The sequence below is a fragment of the Chelonia mydas genome, chromosome 9 (genome assembly GCF_015237465.2).
Source record: "Chelonia mydas isolate rCheMyd1 chromosome 9, rCheMyd1.pri.v2, whole genome shotgun sequence".
NCBI classification, from domain to species: Eukaryota; Metazoa; Chordata; order Testudines; family Cheloniidae; genus Chelonia; species Chelonia mydas.
Window position 1 is genome coordinate 82,005,617 of NC_057855.1, and position 19,358 is coordinate 82,024,974.

General features: G+C 44.7%; 1 protein-coding gene across 6 annotated transcripts in view; it reads left to right on the plus strand.

Moving 5' to 3' along the window:
- The window catches only part of AMOT (angiomotin), an 83,465-nt gene that overhangs the window by 34,105 nt on the left and 30,002 nt on the right, over window positions 1-19,358 (plus strand). For all 6 annotated transcript variants that reach the window (XM_037908489.2, XM_037908488.2, XM_043522308.1 and 3 more), the window contains 5 exons: window positions 1,430-1,591; window positions 3,205-4,105; window positions 10,913-11,375; window positions 15,865-16,009; window positions 17,909-18,001. In XM_037908489.2, coding sequence (XP_037764417.1) covers window positions 3,252-4,105; window positions 10,913-11,375; window positions 15,865-16,009; window positions 17,909-18,001 — 1,555 coding nt within the window. In that variant the 5' untranslated portion in view covers window positions 1,430-1,591; window positions 3,205-3,251. The remainder of the gene's footprint in view (window positions 1-1,429; window positions 1,592-3,204; window positions 4,106-10,912; window positions 11,376-15,864; window positions 16,010-17,908; window positions 18,002-19,358) is intronic.

The following is a 19,358-nucleotide window of genomic DNA, read 5'->3' on the forward strand; positions in this document are numbered from 1 at the left end:
AAATTGCTGATGACACCCTAAGTAGTTAACTTACAGACCTGAGATCATTTCTTTGGGTGTGGATGTGTGCTGTAATAAGACTGAGACAGAAGCATTCATGTCTGCATTCCTTCACTGCATCTGTTGACTTTATTTTTTGAAACATTCCAGGAAATCATGTTAAATTATACACCTCAATGACTAATTGTTTTTTTTTGCTTGTTTTATTTTGTTTTGTTATAATTGTCTGTTCCTAAAATACGTAAGTGCTGTTGTATATACTAGTATGTGCCACTTCCTTTGCATGATTCACTCCCTCTTCAGAGGTCCTAGTTTATTAGTCGATTTAACATCTCTATTTGAGAGTGTCAAGAACACACCTAGGAATTTATGTTCAATTTCATTATATATAATGAAATATATATATATATATATAGGGGGATTTTTATATCGATATAAATGTAGAAGTTTGATCTGATTTTTGTCTCCCTCTAGTTTCAAAGATATTAAAATATTATTTTAAATTGCTGCAGTGCTTTTCATCCTAAAGGGCAAAGGATGATGCTAAAGAACAGGATTTTGGAGGTAGATCTGGGCTCCGCCATATACTTCTGCTAGACCAGTGGTTCTCAAAGCCTATCTGCCGCTTGTTCAGGGAAAACCCCTGGCGCGCCAGACCGGTTTGTTTACCTGCCGCGTCCGCAGGTTCGGCTGATCGTGGCTCCCACTGGCCGCGGTTTGCCACTCCAGGCCAATGGGGACTGCGGGAAGGGCGGCCAACACGTCCCTTGGCCCACATCGCTTCCCGCAGCCGCCATTGGCCTGGAGCGGCGAACCGCGGCCAGTGGGAGCCACGATCGGCCAAACCTGCGGATGTGGCAGGTAAACAAACTGGTCTGGTGCGCTAGGGGCTTTCCCTGAACAAGCAGTGGACCAGCTTTGAGAACCACTGTGCTAGACCAGTAGCAACTGTTTCTCACTTTTCCCACCTAAAAATTGGGATAATTCTTACTTGCCTCACAGGGATGTTATGATGCGTAATTCATTAATGTTTGTAAATTAATGTTTGTAAAGTGCTTTGCGATCTTCTGATGGAAGGTACTATATTTATTATTGATGTGTGTATACAGTACCATTGAAAGGCAGCCATCAGGGCATCTTCAGCAGTTTAAAGAATTGGGGAGTTTTTATCACTGTTTCTTTTGAAGGCACAAATAGGACAGAACATGATTTAGCTACAGTTGTTCTCAAGGAAGAAAACTGTAATGAGTAAGAAGTGTCTGGAGTTAGATGTTAGGCAGTAGGATTTGTTCATCTCATAGGGACTGAAATCTTTAGGTTCAGGAAAAGTGGGTAGTAGGTGAAGGGTTGGGGAGCATGAAATATTGACCAAGTTTTGTAACTCCTGATGTCCTCCAAACTGCTGGTTAAAATGTTCTTTCTCTTTCAGAATTTTTTGGGGAGTGAAGAGAGCATCAAGTGATCCCAATTACTGAAGGGACAGAAACCATTTCTGAGTGGAGATTTTGGACTTGCAGGCGGAAGGTCAGGTGTCCCCTCATGTAGCAGAACTGCTCCTCCTGACTGAGGAAGTCAAAGTGACGGAAATTAGGTACATGCCATAGTAGATATGATTTCAAAGAAGTGAAAATCCAGTGCATGTGTCAGTATCTGAATTCTCAGATTGTTGAAAAGGCTTTATGGAATAGGGTGTGTTCTAATTTTCTCTCTAGTAGACTCTGGAGAAGAGTCTTCTCTCTTGACAATACATCATCGTAAGCAGTAGTTTGTGGCTGATATATCTACACTGTAAGCTGGCATGACAGAGCAGAGGAGGTTGGATGGACATGTAGTTAAGACATATAATGAAGAATACTTCAGAAGAGTCAGGAGACCTGGATTCTAGCCCTGGCTTTGCCACAGACTGTCACTAAAAAAGCAAGCTACTTTTGCTCACACTTTCAAAAATGACCCTGGATTTGGGGTGCATCAATTCTTGCATGCCCAATAAGGGACATGTTGGGACTGGTTTTCAGAAGTGCTGAGTACTTGCAACTCTAATGGGAGATGCAGTGGCTTAGTCCCGTCTGACCACTTTGGCTCCCTAACCATCGAGCCCTTACTTAAGGCATGTCTACACTTACCGGAGGATCGATGCTGCGGCGATCGATGCATCAGTGGTCTTCAGACCTGCTAAATCGACAGCCGATCGCTCTCCCGTCAACTCCTGTACTCCACCTGATCGAGAAGAGTAAGGGGAGTCGACGGGAGAGCGTCTCCTATCGACGTCGCGTAGTGTGGACCCCGCGGTAAGTAGATCTAAGCTATGTGCATTTGAGTTACGCTATTCATGTAACTCAAATTGCCTGGCTTAGATCGACTTTTCCCTTTAGTGTAGACAGAGTCTTAGTATGTACTCGACATTGATCTATGAGTTTCTTAAATGATGTTCACAATGTTTTTCCTTTCAAACTCAGAGTCAATCTGATGATTCCTCCCTGTCGTCCTCCTCCTCCTCCTACTCCTCCAGCGCCTTCTACTCACCACCCCTTCCCCCATAGTTGTGTGGTTGTAACTGATGTCATTTAGACGTCTAACTACTTTAATATGCCTGTGTGTCAGGAAGTTAGATGTCTAAATGACATCACTTAAACCAGTATATAGTAGTGCGTGCAAAAGGGAGACTGGACTTTAAAAATCTGCCCTCAAACCTACAGCTACTCTAAAAAAATAACCATCTAGTCAGGCGTTCATTAGTTTACTTTAAATGACCCAAGTGATGGGGATTCTCATTTTTCACTCTGCGCATATAACTTATTTAGTGTATTTCTTGTTTTCTTCTTAAATTGAACAGATTACGTGCTGAGTTCCCTATTCTCTTCTTAGTCCTTGTTTACATGGCAAAAATGGGAATTGCAATTCACCACTGTCAGGAATGGGTGTACAGTGTAGCTCAGTCATTTTACCACCATGTTGTGAATTATAGGTCTCCTTTTTGCCAGTGATCAGCCTTCCTGTATGGGGCATTCCGTCCATAGCCCTGCCACCTGCAGTCAGTGGAGTCTTCGCCACCTTATTAGGCAGGTCCTTCCAGTGTCTGACGGTCTTAATGACCCTCATTGTTATGAAAATCCTTTTAATCTAACATATTTTTCTTCAATTTCAAGCCATTGCTCCTAAACAGTGAGCCAATGAAGAGTTGCTAACCACGTCTCCTCTCCGTAGGTCAAGGGCAGCTTTTGCATTCCACCCCAGAGGCACCACAGTTTGAGATGAGGAATTCAGAAGAGCAAACAGCTACGACAGTTTTACAGCGTCTGCTGCAGGAGCAGCTCCGATACGGAAACCCAAATGACAACCGCAACCTCCTTGCCTTACATCAACAAGCCACAGGAAATGCACCCCCTTTCAACAGCAGTGGGAGTCCAGGGTCTCAGAACGAAGGGCTGAGCACCCAGGACCATCAGCTTGTGACTCATGCTGCCCGCCAAGAGCCCCAGGGCCAGGAGATTCAAGTGGACAATAGCATCATGGAGAAGCAGCTCTCTCCAAGACTTCAGAACAGTGAAGACCTCCCAACGTACGAAGAAGCCAAAGTCCAGTCACAGTATTTCAGAGGCCAGCCGCATGCTAGCGTTGGGGCAGCATTTTATGTGACGGGGGTAACCAATCAAAAGATGAGGACTGAAGGGCGGCCTACGGTTCAGCGAGTGAACCCTGGGAAAGTCCATCAGGATGAAGGACTTAAGGACCTCAAGCAAGGACACGTTCGCTCTCTTAGTGAGAGACTGATGCAACTGTCGTTGGCCACCAGTGGTGTCAAGGCCCATGCGCCCGTCACGAGTGCTCCGCTTTCCCCCCAGCAGCCAAATGACCTGTACAAAAACTCCGGTTCCAATGATTTCTATAAAAACTCAGTGCCCACGCCTCCCCAGCCGAATATGAAAGCAATAGAGCACCGGGGCCCTCCGCCAGAGTACCCTTACAAAAACATGTCCACCCCACCCATGAACTGCAAACCTCAGGACCCTGGACATTTCTATGTTGATCATCGCATGAGCCAGCAGAGTAGATCCGATGGGCCTATGATGAGGTATCAGCATCCTCCTGAGTATGGGTCAATCAGGTAAGCAGCCCCTTAACTGCTTAGTCACCTTCCCAACTCGGTGGGTTTTATCTTTGTAAGAAGCAAAGAAGGGGCAAAACTCAGCCTCCCAATGCAGGTTGGGTTTGAACGAAGATCCCATCTCTGTTGTGTTAGGCTATAGCTATAGTATGGTAGGACTGTTGCCCAGGTGTTAGGGGCCAAATTCCTTGCTGTAGTGGCCTAACGCTCTTTAAAATACAGTTTGATCTTGCAGCATAGATGGGTCCACATTGAGTTTTATCCAGGTTCCTGAGCCATGCAACCGCTCTGCTAAAAAGCCAAAGCTGTAGCGTGATTCACTGTTGAAACATGCAATCTCTTGCTGCAAGGTTAAGCCATGCTTTAACTGGATCTGCCAGGACAATAGATTATTAGGGTATAAACCACACCTAAATGTTTTTATATGAGCTCACTTAGGAAAGGGGAAAGTGCATCATCCCAGACTTGTTTGTTTAGCAGCCATTATTTTTTTCCCTGAATTAATTGAGATCCTGACCTGTTCTAATTTGCTCTGGTTCAGGAGCTGGATCTGATCTGGGGTAAATACTGATATCTTGGGTGGGTGAAGCAGTTCAAGTTTATTAAACTGCAATGCAACCTGGCTCTAAGCTCCTTTTCTTTCGTCCTACCCAACTTTAAGACCCAGCCCAGGGTGGATCAGATTTCTCTCTTAGACCAAGTGGAAACCCACTTCAAATGTTTCAAGCTAGTGGACATCAGTTTAATAATTTCTGTCTTGTTTTGTGGCTGGACAATGCTCTAAAGCAGCAACACGAGGTCAGTGAAGTATTACAAAAGTAGGCAGGGGAGGCTGTGTGTATTTGTGTCTAAAGAGTGGGGTGGGAGGAAGAGAAGAGCCAGTGTTTTTGGAATAGATTCAGAGCTCTGGAGAATCTGAATCTATGTGGATCCTTTCCAGCCCTACTGGAAGCTATTTTCAGGCTTCATTCGCCATTGTTCATGATCTGAAATGCTTTCTGCAGCAAACAGGCCTGTTGAGAAGGCCCTTTGATCTGTCGACATAAATAATAAATAAGCCAGGAAAGGAGGAGGGTTTTTTGGTTTTGTTTGTTTTTTCCCAGTGGGACTAATGACTGTAGAAGTTGGTTGCAAATGGTTCACAAAATCCATAGGCAAGGCCACAAATTGCTATGCAAGCTGAAAAGGGCAAGAGACCCTTAACGATTATCCCTCAGTGGGAATATTCTTCATATGAGAGACTTAGCCTATTTTCTGTGTACAGAGAGAGGCATTTGAAACCACACCAACAGCTTACTTTTCTGTATTGGCTGGATCCTGGCCAATGGAATGAGATTCAGCTGGCAAGTTTTCAGGTATTGGGAAGCAACTTAAATTTGTCTTCAAAGCACTGTGAATCCACGAGGTTACTTTTTAACCTGCATAACTGCACAGGGCAGAGGTTTCCTTTGGAAGCAACTGCTGAAATGGTGGAACAATTAGAAGACTAAATTGTTAACTCCTAATCCATAAATTACAGAGCAGCATAGCAAAACCCACCCCCGTCCCTCTTTAAACATACTGTCATTAAAACAATAAACCTTCCGTGCTGCTAAAGGTGCAGCTGGGCAATGGACTGGGCATTTTAAAAGTCCACAACTTTTAAAAGGGGGACACTTTCTGAGAGTCAGGGAAGGGCAATGAATGGATTTGTAGCCTTGTCTGGAACGCTGAAAATCTTCGAAATTCTCATTCTGAAAATCTTCAAAATTCTCTCTTGTGCGTGCACTGGGGCTGTTTATATTTGAAAACCCAAACGAATCCTGATAAATAATTTTTTTTAACTGCACAGAAAGGAAACAAAGACCTTTCTTTCTGCTCTTGAAACCACACCCACTTCTGAAGGTTTTCCCCCCTCATTGTTTAGTGGAATTTGAGGGTGACCAAACAACCCAGTTAAACGAAAACTGGTTGAGCAAGATAAACACTAGGGAACTCACAGCATTCTCATGATTCACCCTTTTGAATCTGGGAAAAGAATGGTTGGTGTGGTAAGTTTAACCCACCAGGTTAACTGCAAACTGTCTACCTCACCTGCTTCTGGGTGGTGTTAGTTTGGGAACATATATATGTTCATAATGACATTGGATTCATGGAAATATCAGGCCAGCCAGGGATTCAGGCTGACGCATCCATGTTATTACTTGGCACTTTTAGAAATTTTAAAAATAATTGAATATGGGTAAGATGAATGTGAAGCTTCAGAGGCCTGATTCTCTCCCTAGTAGCTGCCTGTTGCACTTCAGTGATCATGATGAATAATTCAAGTTCCAGCCCCATTTTGGACCTGATCCATCAGCTCTTGTGTGGGGGACTACTTCTGTTGCCCGCAGTGGGACTGCACTTGTGAACGAGTGCTGCAGAATTAGGCCCATAATTAGTATTTTTTCGGCATACTGTTTTCCCCTCTGCAGCCTGAGCTGTGTCCAAGTAGATGATGATCAGGTATGAACAGGGAGCAAAACAACAATACTTCAGTTAGACTTCAGCTGTCTGTCTGATCATGTGAAGGCTGCTCACTTTGGTGGTTAACATTTCCAAGTTTGGGACGGGAGGGCTGTGGGAGAAAGGGGAAGTGTAACTGCTTGAGCACGAAGGAGAGAAAGGGGAGAAGGAGAGTTTTTAATCAGTCAGGTACCTTCTCTGGTCTCTTTATTTCCCCCTGGAGACTTTGTGTATGATGTGATGTGTGCAAGATGCAGTCTTGAAAGTGAAGAGGCCCCTTAGGAGTTGGTCTTCCCAATTTGGGAAACACTCAGTAAAATTATTGCTCTGATTTCTTCTGCAGTTGGAATTTCTGATGTCCCCATCCAGTATAGCTTGTCGCTCAGTTGTACACTGGAGTAAATTTAATAAATAATATATATATTTATTTTACATATATTGTGAGTTTTTTCTTGAGTGTTTGGATAATGTCTAGCACCTAGTGAGCAGAACTAGAAATAAAAAATATATATTTTTAAGCTATACATAAAACGCCAAGTTATGGTTAGCCATTGTCTTTCACAGAGTTAAGTATTTGTTGAGTTGATTAATAACTTTCCAGTCCCGTGTGCTCGAAAATAACGAGTTGGGCCTCAAACGTAATGAGATTGACTTAAAAATCCAGAAGTCTAATACAAACAAAGAAACAAAAATCACAAAACGTTTTGGGTTCACTTTATTTGTCTTCTAGTTTCTGAGCCTCTATGGTTCACACATGTCATGTTCTCAATCCTTTCTCCATAACTTTGCGGGTTAGAAATGTGCTATATTAAAATAAGGTGACAGTTGTAATTCTCTCATCATCGGAGGAACCCAGGAGCTGGGGCTTTGAGTAAACCACCAGATACCACAGAGAAAATTGCAGGATTTAACAACACTGAGTAACAGTTTGAACTTGTATATTGAGCTTTGCAATTGAGGATTTCAGGGTGTTTTTAAAAGGTGGTGGCATTACCCCCATTTTACAAATGGGGAAAGTAAAGGCACTTAGAATTTGTGGCTTGCCCAAGATCAGCCATCTAGCTAGTGTCAGAACTGATAGTAGCACTAAGGAGTCCTGGTTCTCAGGTCAGTGCTGGAACCACAAGCCCAGACTAATTTTAGAAGGTGAGATGCCTCATAGGTGAGCTCTGCGACCCTCGGCCGGTTGGCAATCTTGAAAATGTATTCTGTTTAGCAGTAGCTCAGCTGCAACTTTCTATACTTACTTTTTTTTTCACTCGTGTTTTGTTTGTTTGTTTTTTGTTTTTTTAATTATTACTGTTATCAGGAACACATGCACAAAAATGGTAATCTCCCTTCAATACTTATCTGCTCCTTCTGCACACCTGCAGTCGGGTGAAGAGATGGAGAGAATAATACTCTTCCTAAACTTTACTCGCCATTGCAGAGTAACAAAATACTTCCACTAAAATGATCTGTATTGAAGTAGTAAATAATGTTAACATTTTAATGATCCTTCTTAGGCTTACAATGTTTGTTAACAAACCATTTAGATTAATGGAGGCATTTGACCTGTGTTGGTTAGTGCTTCAGGCTGTCTGCTGCATACTCGGACAGAGAGTACAACGTCAGTTCATGTCTGGAAGGTTTTCTTGGAAACATAAGGGTTGGCAACTTATTGAAAATGTAAATTCATACAGAAACTGATTGGACCACTGTCGGTCAACATAGTGCTGTGTTTGACATCATGGTCAGGTTATTATGGAAATGATTGACATCACGCAGAGGATTATGATGTCACTTGGGAATAAACTCCAGGAGCCAGTGAATTCTGAAGAAGCAAAAGTCTAACTTTTCATGTAACTTTCCTTGATGATTTAATAAAATATCTCAAGATTAGCTTCATCTGCAGAATTTTCTCTAATTGGGATATTTTTTTAGAGGTTTCTGTGAGGCATTTGTGGCCATTTAAGGTGGAATGTTAGGGGCCAGGTTCTCTTTTAGGTTTTTTGGTTAGACGAAAGGGTTGGGTGTCATGAAGACTCAGGATTCCTCTCCTGGTTGAAGCATTGACCTTGAGCAAGTCTCTTGACCTTTTTGCCTCTGTCTCCACTATTGGGTTAAAAAAAAAAAAGGTATAAAGCAGTAACCTCCCAGTAGAGAAATAACCAGATGTTACATCTGAGCTGAACATTGCTGAGGAAATTAATTGCACATCTTCTCTTTCTTCCCCCAATCCCTGAAAACCACATGCTGCATCTGATCTTTCCTAGGGAAATGCATTAATTGAAATAATGTTACTAGCAAACAGTAAGTAACACAGTCATTAGAGGGTAGTAATGATATGGGCAATAACCAGACCAGTACTTAGTTTTTCTGAAGTGACAGTGAGTTGCCTCTCTGGCTGCGTTTGTTAGCCTGCTAGGGAATGTGAGAGCCAAAGAGGGATTTCTAACCTATGTTCCTAGTAATAAGAGACAACAGATGTAACTTGTTCTATGTAAACAGGAGTGGCTTTGACCAGAAGAAGTCCAGTTAAAAGTAACAATCACATGCTGGATACAGTGGCATGCATTTATGTTAAATAAGGCACAGGACGTGTAACCCCGAGGTAGTATATCCCATGCAGAAGCTCAGAATATATGACCTCTAAAATATCTTGCTAACAAGATGTGATTAATACAGATGTTTCCTCTTTGGATGTGTATGAAAAGTTGATGCATGAGCTTTGTACAGTACAGGAAGGCCGATTCTAAGCACTCAAACATCCTCTGACAAATATTTCATGTAACCCTTTAGCTACTAATTCCCCTAAGCACTTGCAATTATTAATTAATGTTTCGCTGGATGGAATGGAAGGATGTACCTGGGGAATTCTGCAGCGCAGCAGGTGTATTCCACCTAACGTCCCTGGTATGGTCAACAGAGCAGCCCAGTAGGTGGATGTACTTGGTATGTTCAGCAGTGCAGAGCAGCACAATAGGTGTCATTCCTCGTGGCCATACCTGATGCAGGGTTGCGAGTGCATTCCACCTGCAAGCTTGAACAGCAGCCAAAGGGTTAAGAAGTTACAGCAGAAGAACAGGAAATACCATTCTGTTTTACAGAATGGGAAATACCAAACTTGTCCCGTACCAGGATAACTTTTAGGAAGGGACTGGACACTGTTTAGAGAACTAGACTGTTAAATAAAAAGTGTCCTCAGAACTTCACCAAATTGAACTGTTTTTAAAGGAGGTGGGCATATGTGCATGGGAAATTTATGGTGGGATGGGGAGAGAGAGAGCTTCAAGTTTCCTCATCTCTTACTCCTTCCCACAACAGTATGAGAGTTTTTCCTCCAGGGCTGGCCATGGCTCCCCATGCAGGCTGACAGTGCTGTTCCACACATCAACCAGAAGGAGTCTCTGGAGGAAAGAGCTCTGGCACTCCTTCCCCTGAGGCTGAGCAGTCTATTAGATATGTGAAGTGCTCAAGTGACAGCTGCCATCTTGACCAACACACCAGGATGTGAGCTGGGGACCTCCACAGCTGCATGCATGAGCTGCTACAGCTTGAGTTAAAGTTGTTTAGACAAATCTGTAACAGACTCTCATCCTCTGCATATCGGGTACAAAGGTGATCTGTAAAATACCTGTTGTGTTGGGACTGAGGAAGCTTCTGGACCCAAATTCTGATCCCAACTGTCAGGCTGGCTATCCCCTCCTTTTAACTCTCTCCGCTGGCAGTGCTGTGGCTCATTAGTGGGTATTTCAGTGTACTTGAGCCAACAGCAGCTGGCACAGTAATAAACGAGACCATAGCCTGTTCCTTTTAAATCTGTATCCTGAATTGCAGAAAGATTTTCTTTGCTGGCAGGACCTTTGCAACGGAGCCTATGCAATTCAGTACAGGACTGGCTCAACTGTCCTTAGTTTAATATATTATCCATGTAAAGTGAGGAAAAGTAAACACATGCAAAATAGTTCTCCTTTCAACAGTTCAGATTTGATTTTTAATAAATATATTGCCAGTGTATTCTGAATTACAATAGTGCTATTCTGGAGTGGTTAACAGAGTGGATCTCAAGGTAGTTTCTTATGCCATCTCTGTACAAATGTACTCATGAGCTTAGGACAGTTGTTATGTTTGGGATTTTTTCCACACAGCTGGTTAGTGGTTTTGAAGCACTTCTTTACATGATTTTTCATACTTAACGTATTTGCATTAAAGTTTTGTGCACGGAACATCCTGCCGATAGCAGCTGTTACATGTACTTGCATTCGGCACCTTGCCATACAGCTTGGTTGATGTGTGATGCTCTGCAGAACTTCAGCTGAATTTGCTCTTATTGTTTTACAGGCAAAACCCTGACCTACACCTGCAGTTACAGCAGAGACCCCCTCACCATCACAGCCCAACTTCCTCCTTAACGTCCTTGGGATCTTTGACCTTACTGCAGTCTCCACCACCATCCAGATTGTCTCCTTCCCAGCATCAGCAACCCCTGACTCCAAATCAGGGAGACCCATGCTTTCTACCGCGGACCCAGCAGCTGTTCCTGTCAAACCAGGTCCATCAGGGAGATTTCTACCGGCTATGCCAGCCTGGTCTAGGCCAGCAGCAGCCGCAGCAGCAGCAAGGAGATTCCTACACATTAATGCCAAGGGCTCAGCAGATACCTTCTCCTTATCAGCAGATACAAGTAGATCCTTTTGCCATTGTTTCCAGGGCCCAGCAGATGGTGGAGATCCTGTCAGAGGAGAACCGATCCTTACGGCAGGAGTTGGATGGGTGCTATGAGAAAGTGGCAAGGTTACAGAAGGTGGGTGTTGAATGGAACTGACCTTCTCCTTTATCTAATATTCTCTGTAGTTAAAATGACAACAAAACAAATGTGGGCTGGACGGTTCAGGGCATGGGTGGCTTGTGACGCTTCCCCTTGGAGGCTAGCTCTCCCTCCCGCCTCTTCCACCTATGGCCCCGCCTCCTCCCCCACTCACTGGTCCCTCCTCTCCTTCCCCCCTCTCTCCTCGTGCCCCCCGCATCCCTCCTCCTACCAGAGCTCCACAATTCCCTCCCCGTCCTGATTCCCCCATATTTCCCCATCCTCCATGCAGCTCACCCATTGCCCCTGCCCCCCATTCCATCCTGCTCCCTGCATCTCCCTCCACCCGCATCCTGCCCCTTCACACATCCCTGTTTCCCCTTCAATCCCCTCTTGCCCACATCCTGGAACAGCCGCTATGCTGGTTGTCCCTGCAAGAGATACACCGGGCTGCCCTGCTTCAGAGCACACGGAGTGCAATATAAGCCCCGTTAACGGAGAAGGCTCAGGAATACCACTTCGAAAAGCAGCAGCAACTTCTCATTTAGATTCAGAGCAAGAGGGTTTGGTGGAGGAAATTAAAGGCTCCTCAGGAAAACTCTGATACCTAGGAGTAATCTCTTCAACTAGAATCTCCTCCTTCTCCTAACCCAATAAAGCCATTCTCCTAATAGACATGGGGGGTGTTGGGCGGGGCGGTAAAACTGTGAGAAAGGAACATTATCGGTTTCTTGTTTTAAATGGCACAGGAAGGGTAATTGTGCACAAATGCTGCACTTCGCTGTCCAAGCCGTTAGTGCACTGATCTCATAGCAAGTAATGAGTAACACTCAGATGACAGGGAGGCGGACAGGCATGTAGAAGAATGCATTGACTGTGCAGAGGAGTGGCATGCATGTCAGCAGATATAGCTGAGGCTGCGAGGCGAGGGGCATGCAAGTAAGCCCATGTGCGCGCAGAAGGAGCAAGGAGCACAGCGCTCCCTTGCAGCTGCACGCTCTCCCTTCTCTGTCCCGCAACATGTCACTGTCTCAGCCCTCAGCACACCGCAGGCTGGCTTCACGCACCCTGCCAAGAATGGGAGCTGGCAGCAGCTTTCCTGGCCACAGCCCAGCTGGGAGCAGCCTGGGGCCAAACCCTCCCCCCTGCAGCCACAGTAGAACCGGGAGGCACCATGTGAGGGGGAATGGGAAGGTCTCTTTTACCTTCCATCCTAGCGGTGCCCTCCCTGTGAGCAGGGGCTGGATCAAAGGAAGGGGTGCCCTAGCTAGGCTGAGGTCTCTGCACTGGGAGAGGCTCCTGGGGAGCAGCAGGAATGTTACTCCTCAAGATTCACCTTTCCCAGCTGCAGTCAGGGCTCAGGGGTCCCCAGCAGCAGAGCCCCAGGGCTCAGGGACCTTGCAAGCAGTGTGTGATCCCGAGTCACTGCACACAGCGGGGAGTGCGATTCACAATCACTTCCTGCTGCTGCTGCCCCAAGGCAGGGAGTCCAGCCATTCTTCCCAGCCAGCTCCTCCTGGATCCTATCGAGGTGCCAGTCTCATTGCACTGCAGCCCCCCTGCTCTGGAACCTGCTCCTTGGGGGCTCCATGTCCTCTGGGCAGGGGCAGCTTCACCTCCCCACAGTAAGGGGGCACAGAGGCCAATGTACCTGTCTGAGGACAGAAAGGCGTCCAGATCCTGCGGGGGGGGGGGAACTGTCACCGCAGCGGGGAGGCCACGTTGGAGGAGAAGAGCAGCCAGGCAGCAGCGGGTGGGTTGGAGCTACCTGTCAGCTTCATATGCACCATGCAGGTTCTAGGGCCTCCTCAGCTGCCCTGGAAACTGCATAGCACATAATAAAAATGTCCTCCTGCAGATTTGGAAACTGCCAAAACTGGCAGCTGGGGTTGCAGCGGCAGTGCCAGGGCAGGCACAGCCTTCCCTGGCCTATTATACCTGCCGCCCATGGTTCAGGGGATTGGTTATCTGTTCTGGAGCCTTTCATCTCCATACCCAGTTTGGAACCTGCTCATGTTGGTAGTACCTAAGCTTTATCCTCTGCTGGCGTTTTGTTGATCTACGTGTGATGAGCTGGTGGCCTCATTTCTGCACCTAGTAGACGATTGTGCCTGTTCCAATTGCCAATAAGGGTGCCAGTCTCAGAGAGGCGGGTTGCTTGACTGGTTAGCTCAGTTACTTAAAGCCAGTTCTAATAACATTGAGGCTGCAGATGGTATGATCTTCTCGTTAGGTCTGGAGAAGGCTTAGGTATTATGATGGTGAGTTCTCTAGAAATACTTGAGATTCCATAGGCCAAAGACTAAGTCAGTCATGGGGACTGAACTACCTTCTTGCCCCAGAAATGGTCCCTCCAAAACTGCCTGACAGTGCATTGTGAGAGAAGCCTGCACAGCTGCTGCCTATGCTGTGTATACCCCAAACTGTGGGTAAATAAAGAAGTTTGGACTTTCAGGGCTGTCAAGCCAGCTCTTCTCTCTGGCACTATAAATCCACTTAAATCCCCGACATAACACAATTCACGGGTCATTCTAGTAGCCTCACTGTTGCTTGCTTTATACAGCAGGGATTGGCAAAGTAAGAGAGACAGCCCTCGCCATCACACCGCCACGTATGGCTTTTATAATTCTTACAAGAATTGTCAGTAGTGTGTGTTTGTAGTTGTGCTTGCCTGATAGACAAACAAAGATAAATTGCTTGTTGGTTACTGAATTCACCAGCAATTAGAACCTGCAGCTGATCAGTCAGCTCTCCCTTTACCCTGCAGATGTGGAGAGAAGGTGAGCACGGGCTGCAGTTCAGGACTCTGCAAACCTCTTTTTGGGTCTTGAACTGCACTTTGGCCCCTAAACAGCCTGCAAGGCCCTTGAAGTGCCTGGCTGTTGTAACTTTTACCTAGTTGTTCTTGTTTCTCGTACCATGTCTGGGATCCTGTGTTTGCTATTTCTTCCCATGGCTGCTTATTCCCAACATGACTTCTGCCCAGGTTGGTTTGTTCAGTTTTAGGGAGGTTCCAGTGAGGGAAGTGTTTTAGTGAAGTGTTTGACAGCTTCCTGATAACAAGGGATAAAGGAATTTTCTTTCCCCCCTTCCCCCACCCCTCCAATCAACTTCTTGCCCCAGGAGGTCTGGTGAGGTCTGCTGTTTGGTGGATTGTTAATGCCAAAGTGACATTAACATGTTCTGCCTGCTTTGGAGAACTGGAAGTGAATTGGCTTCTGTCTCTGGTGAGCAGTTCCCTGCTTAGACATCAAACCAAGAGGCTGTACAGTGAGAGGGGATGGGGAAAGCTATATTTTACTGTTTAAACAACTGTGGCTTCAAGACTCTGTAAATTGAAGTTAAATGACGACTGACCAAATATTCTGGTTTATTTTCAGAGCTGTGTCTCTTAGGCTATGGCTACACTACGTGGCTTTTAGTAGCACAACTGTGCCGCTAAAAGCCACACAGTGTAGCTGCTGTTTGTCGGCAGGAGAGAGCTCTCCTGTCAACAAAAAACTTCCACACACACCCCCCATGAGCGGCAGCAGCTTTGTCGGCAGGACAGCGGTCCTGCCGACGAAGTGCTGTACATACCGGTGCTTTTCGTCAGTAAAACTTTTGTCGTTTGGAGTGTGTGTGGTTTTGTTTTTGTTTTTTTTAACACCCCTGATCAACAAAAGTTTTGCCACTGTAGACATACCCTTAGAGGATAGGATACTAGACTGGGATTCAGGAGACTTGCTTGGGCTGTGTTCTCTGCCCTGCCACAGGCTTACTGGGGGACCTTAGGCAAGTCATGTCACTGCTCTGTGCTTCCATTTCCCCATCTGTAAAATGGGGATAATGATGCTGACCTCCATTGTAAATCTCTTGGAGATCTACTGATGAAAACACTATCTATGAGTTGGGTATTATTGTTGTTTATTAATTAGATTGAAGATTTGTAAGTAGAACATACAAAATAGATTGTTATCCCCTAAATAAATACAAATCTGCAAAGCACATCGGTATCTTACAGTTTGGTATTAATATTTTTAAATATAATTTTATTTATATGCTTTGCTTGTTCTTTGGCTTTAATTTTTGCATCAAAGTCCTTCTATGAAATTGCTTTTTGACCAAGCTTATGGTGGTTTCACTGGATAGTTGTGCCCCTGCTCCCAGGCCCCAGCATCAAAACCTGCAAAAACGCATTTCTGTCTTTTCAAGTAACTGTTCCCCGCACTGACTGTTGTAATGAAGAGCAAGGGCCTGGAAGACAGGACTCCAGCTCTTTGTCTAGCTGTGCTACTGACTCCCTGTGTGACCTGGGGTACGTCACAATGACTTTGTGTCGCAGTTTTACCCACCTGTACAATGGCTAGAATCATGCTTTCCCTCACTCGAGGCTTAATAAATCTTTGTTCAATAAAGCGCTTTGAGAACCTCAGAAGAAAGATGCTACCTAAGTGCCAGGCATTGTTAATGCTAAAGGAAATGAATGCTTTAATTTGCTCTGCAGCTGGAAACAGAAATTCAGCAAGTTTCGGAAGCATATAAAAACCTGGAGAAGTCCTCCTCTAAGCGGGATGCCCTGGAAAAGGCTATGAGAAATAAGCTGGAAGGAGAAATTCGTAGGCTTCATGATTTCAACAGGGATTTGAGAGGTAAAACATTAAAAATTTCAATTTAAAAAAAATTCTTTTGTACTTGTCTGTTTTCCTTTGTGATTCACTTATTATGGCTGATACGCTTACAGAGCATGACCTAATACTCCAGGTATTCTCAACTGTCTAGTGTTGTCATCAGAGTGCTGGGAGTGTTGAAAGGTGAGGTTCAGTTGATTACTGCAATATCTAACTTCCAGCCTGTTAATCATTAAGGAAACAGAAAGATAGTGACAAGCCAAAACTATATCCCAGGATATAATCCTGGGGCTATTTCTCACGTTGTATTCTAAAAACATTTTATTCAAGTGCCAGTGTGAAACTGTGAATGCTGACATTCATGTCCTGTCCAGTGACCCCTTTGCACTCAACATTCCTTATCAATCCAGGCAGCTCTTCCTTCAGACTCCCCTTTCCCTTCCAGGGCAAGATGCCGTCTGTATTTCCTTAGTAGTGTCTGGCTCTTGGTAAGAAGTTCCATCAGTATCGTGGTAGGGAATTGAGGCTGTCAGCGAGTGGTGTTCGAGCCGAGATTGGCAATGGTTAAGCATTTAATTTTCAAAGGGAGAAAACGGCTTGTGGTTTTAGAAACATAAACTCAGAATAATTTTAACTAGTTGTTCAGCCTTTTCTGTAAATGCTTTCTGGTTCTCCTGTGTGTTATCTGCCATCGCTTTCCTCATGGTCTCTAACCGTTTAAAGCCAGGTGACTTTGGAGAATGGGAAATATTTTGTCTTGGCCTAAAGCCATGTAGGGTATGTCTACATTGTTGTTTTAAAAACCCACAGCAGTCATTCTCGGCGTCTGGGTTGCATCTCGGGCTGGAGCTTGGGTTCCGAAGCCTTCCCACCTCCCTAGGCTTTAGAACCCGAGTTCAAACCTCTACGCAGCTGGTTTTAGTACTGTAGTGTGAGCCTGAGTCTGAGACTCATTGGCGTAGGTTTTAAAATGCATAGTGTCCAGTACTACAGTGGAGGGTGACATACGGAAGCTTGTAATAAATAAACTAACCTCTTTTTTCCCAGCAAATCAGAAATCCTAAGCAATTAATATACGTGTCCTAAGACTGATATAGCCTTTGTTAGCTCTGCTGTTTCAAGAGACAAATGTTGATACACTTACTATTAGGGCTATTCATTTTTCTGGAAAGTCAGATAATCAGAGATCAGGCCACTAGGGCTTATAGTTTTCCAACTTCTGCCCAGAAGATTTAGTGGAGGATTGCGAGAGAATGACATACCCTTGCGGAAGTTAATTTTAAAAAATGATATCCTTTCTACAGGTTTTTGGAGCCATCCTGTGTTGTTTAAAAGAAAATTATGTCCCTGGGATAAAATTCCATAGGATAGTTCAACACTCTTGTGATTTTTTTTTATTTTTTTTATTTTCTTAACTCTTACATGTTATAGATCTTTAGAAAGACAAGGTGGGTGAGGGAATCTGAGAGAGAGACCTGAAGAAGAGCTCAGTGTAAGCTCGAAACTTGTCTCTCTCCCTGACAGGAGTTGGTCCAATAAAAGGTATTATCTCACCCACCCAGTCTCTCTAATATCCTGGGACCAACACAGCTACAACAACATGGCAGTGCAACAGAAATTTTTAGAGTAATTTATAGATAATTCTGTTAGCTTCATCCCCCACTGAATTCTCTAAAATATTTCCCGAAGAGTGTTGGAGCTAGAAATATTTAAACAGCATCTGTGTGTATTGCAAAAGCAACTGCCCCTTCAGTTTCTGATCCAGGCTTTTTGTTTCAAATTGTTTAGAACCAGGAGTCCTTTGCATAGAACTTGTTTTTACATGTCCAGAGTAGATGCAACTCACTTAGTGATTCTAACAGCATTTCTGAAAGTTTTTCATTCTCTTGTTGTTTCTCCTCTTCAAAAAAAATTCTGCAGAGCGTATGGAGACGGCCAACAAGCAGCTTGCTGAGAAGGAATTTGAGGGATCTGAGGACAATCGGAAAACCATCTCTCAGCTCTTTGCACAAAGTGAGTCAGAGGTTTACTGTGGTTAGGAAAAATGTGCCACTCAGGCTGGGAAAAATCCTCCATTCAGGTGGTGTCATGTAGTCCATATCAGTCTGTCTTGTCATGCACTCAGATATTACTGTGATGTAGGGCACATTGGAGAGTCTCTGAAACTACCAGTGCAAGAAGAAGTTGAATTCAGGTTTCTCCTTCTGTCAGCACATAAAATACATCTGCTCACCTACAAACACAAAGCAACCTGCTTACAGGGTAAATCCTATCACTGGGTGGTGAGAGTCCATAACATCAGTGTGCTTCCGTGCATAGGGTGGAATTCTGATCCCTCACATGGGCAAGGGCTTGGAAGGAAGTGAGGGCAGACGAGGAGCTAAGTTGAGATCCAGGGCTGTGGATCCCCCAGCTATTTCCCAGACAGTTGCTCATTGGCATGGTCAGTTTAGCAAAGATGCTGGCAGGGAGAACTTTCAGTCTAAAAGAATAAAAAGGAGGAGCTCTGCCTCTATTCTGCTGGGCTGGGCAGAGATACCCAAGGGTCATGACTTATGTCCAGAGCGGTGGATCCATCACAGGGCAAACCAAAATTGCAGGTATGAAATTTTGCCTTTCCCCTGTACTGAAATATCTTGAGGCTTATGGCAGTGAGTCAACTTTCCTCCTAATTCCATGGTGCACTCCACCCTTCTGACAATGCTTGCTTCTTTCCAGTTGTGTTATATAATGACTTTTAAAAAAAAGAGAGAGAGATATAAAATTGCAAAATAAAGAGGATTTGCAGTGGTGCAATACAGTCCACTTCTCCTCCTTTGCAGTGCTGAAATCCCTCCCTTGTGCTGTCCTCAGTCTACCTCCGTTCACTTAGCCGTTCATGTTGTGAGTATGTGGCTTTGAAGTCACAGGGCTTAGCTGTCCGTGTAAATCCCTGAAGATGGTATTGGGAAGTCTACTTAGTTGTGAGATTAGTTTGGTTTGTTTTTTAAACTGGATTAATAGATGTTGAGATAAAAGTACGAGAGGGGAGAAATGCTGTGTTTTATTGCTTGATATCTAGAGGTGTACCATAGCTCTTATGAGATGTCTGTCTGCATAAATCACACAGGCTGGATCCTGTTCTCACTGAAGTCAGTAGCAAAACTGGCATTGATTTTGGGAGCAGAATTGGGCCCTGTATGTGTGAATCTGTAGGTTACAATCCTCCAGGCTGTGATTTTAAACCTGCAATACCAGCTGATGCGATCCTTGGGCTGTAGGAAAGAATCACCTAGGGAAGGGCAGGGGGTGGTGTTGCTGCCATCTATTATCCCACATGTTTCTGCCAGCAGAAGCCAGCTTAAGGTTGCAATCAGGGCTCCCTAACAGC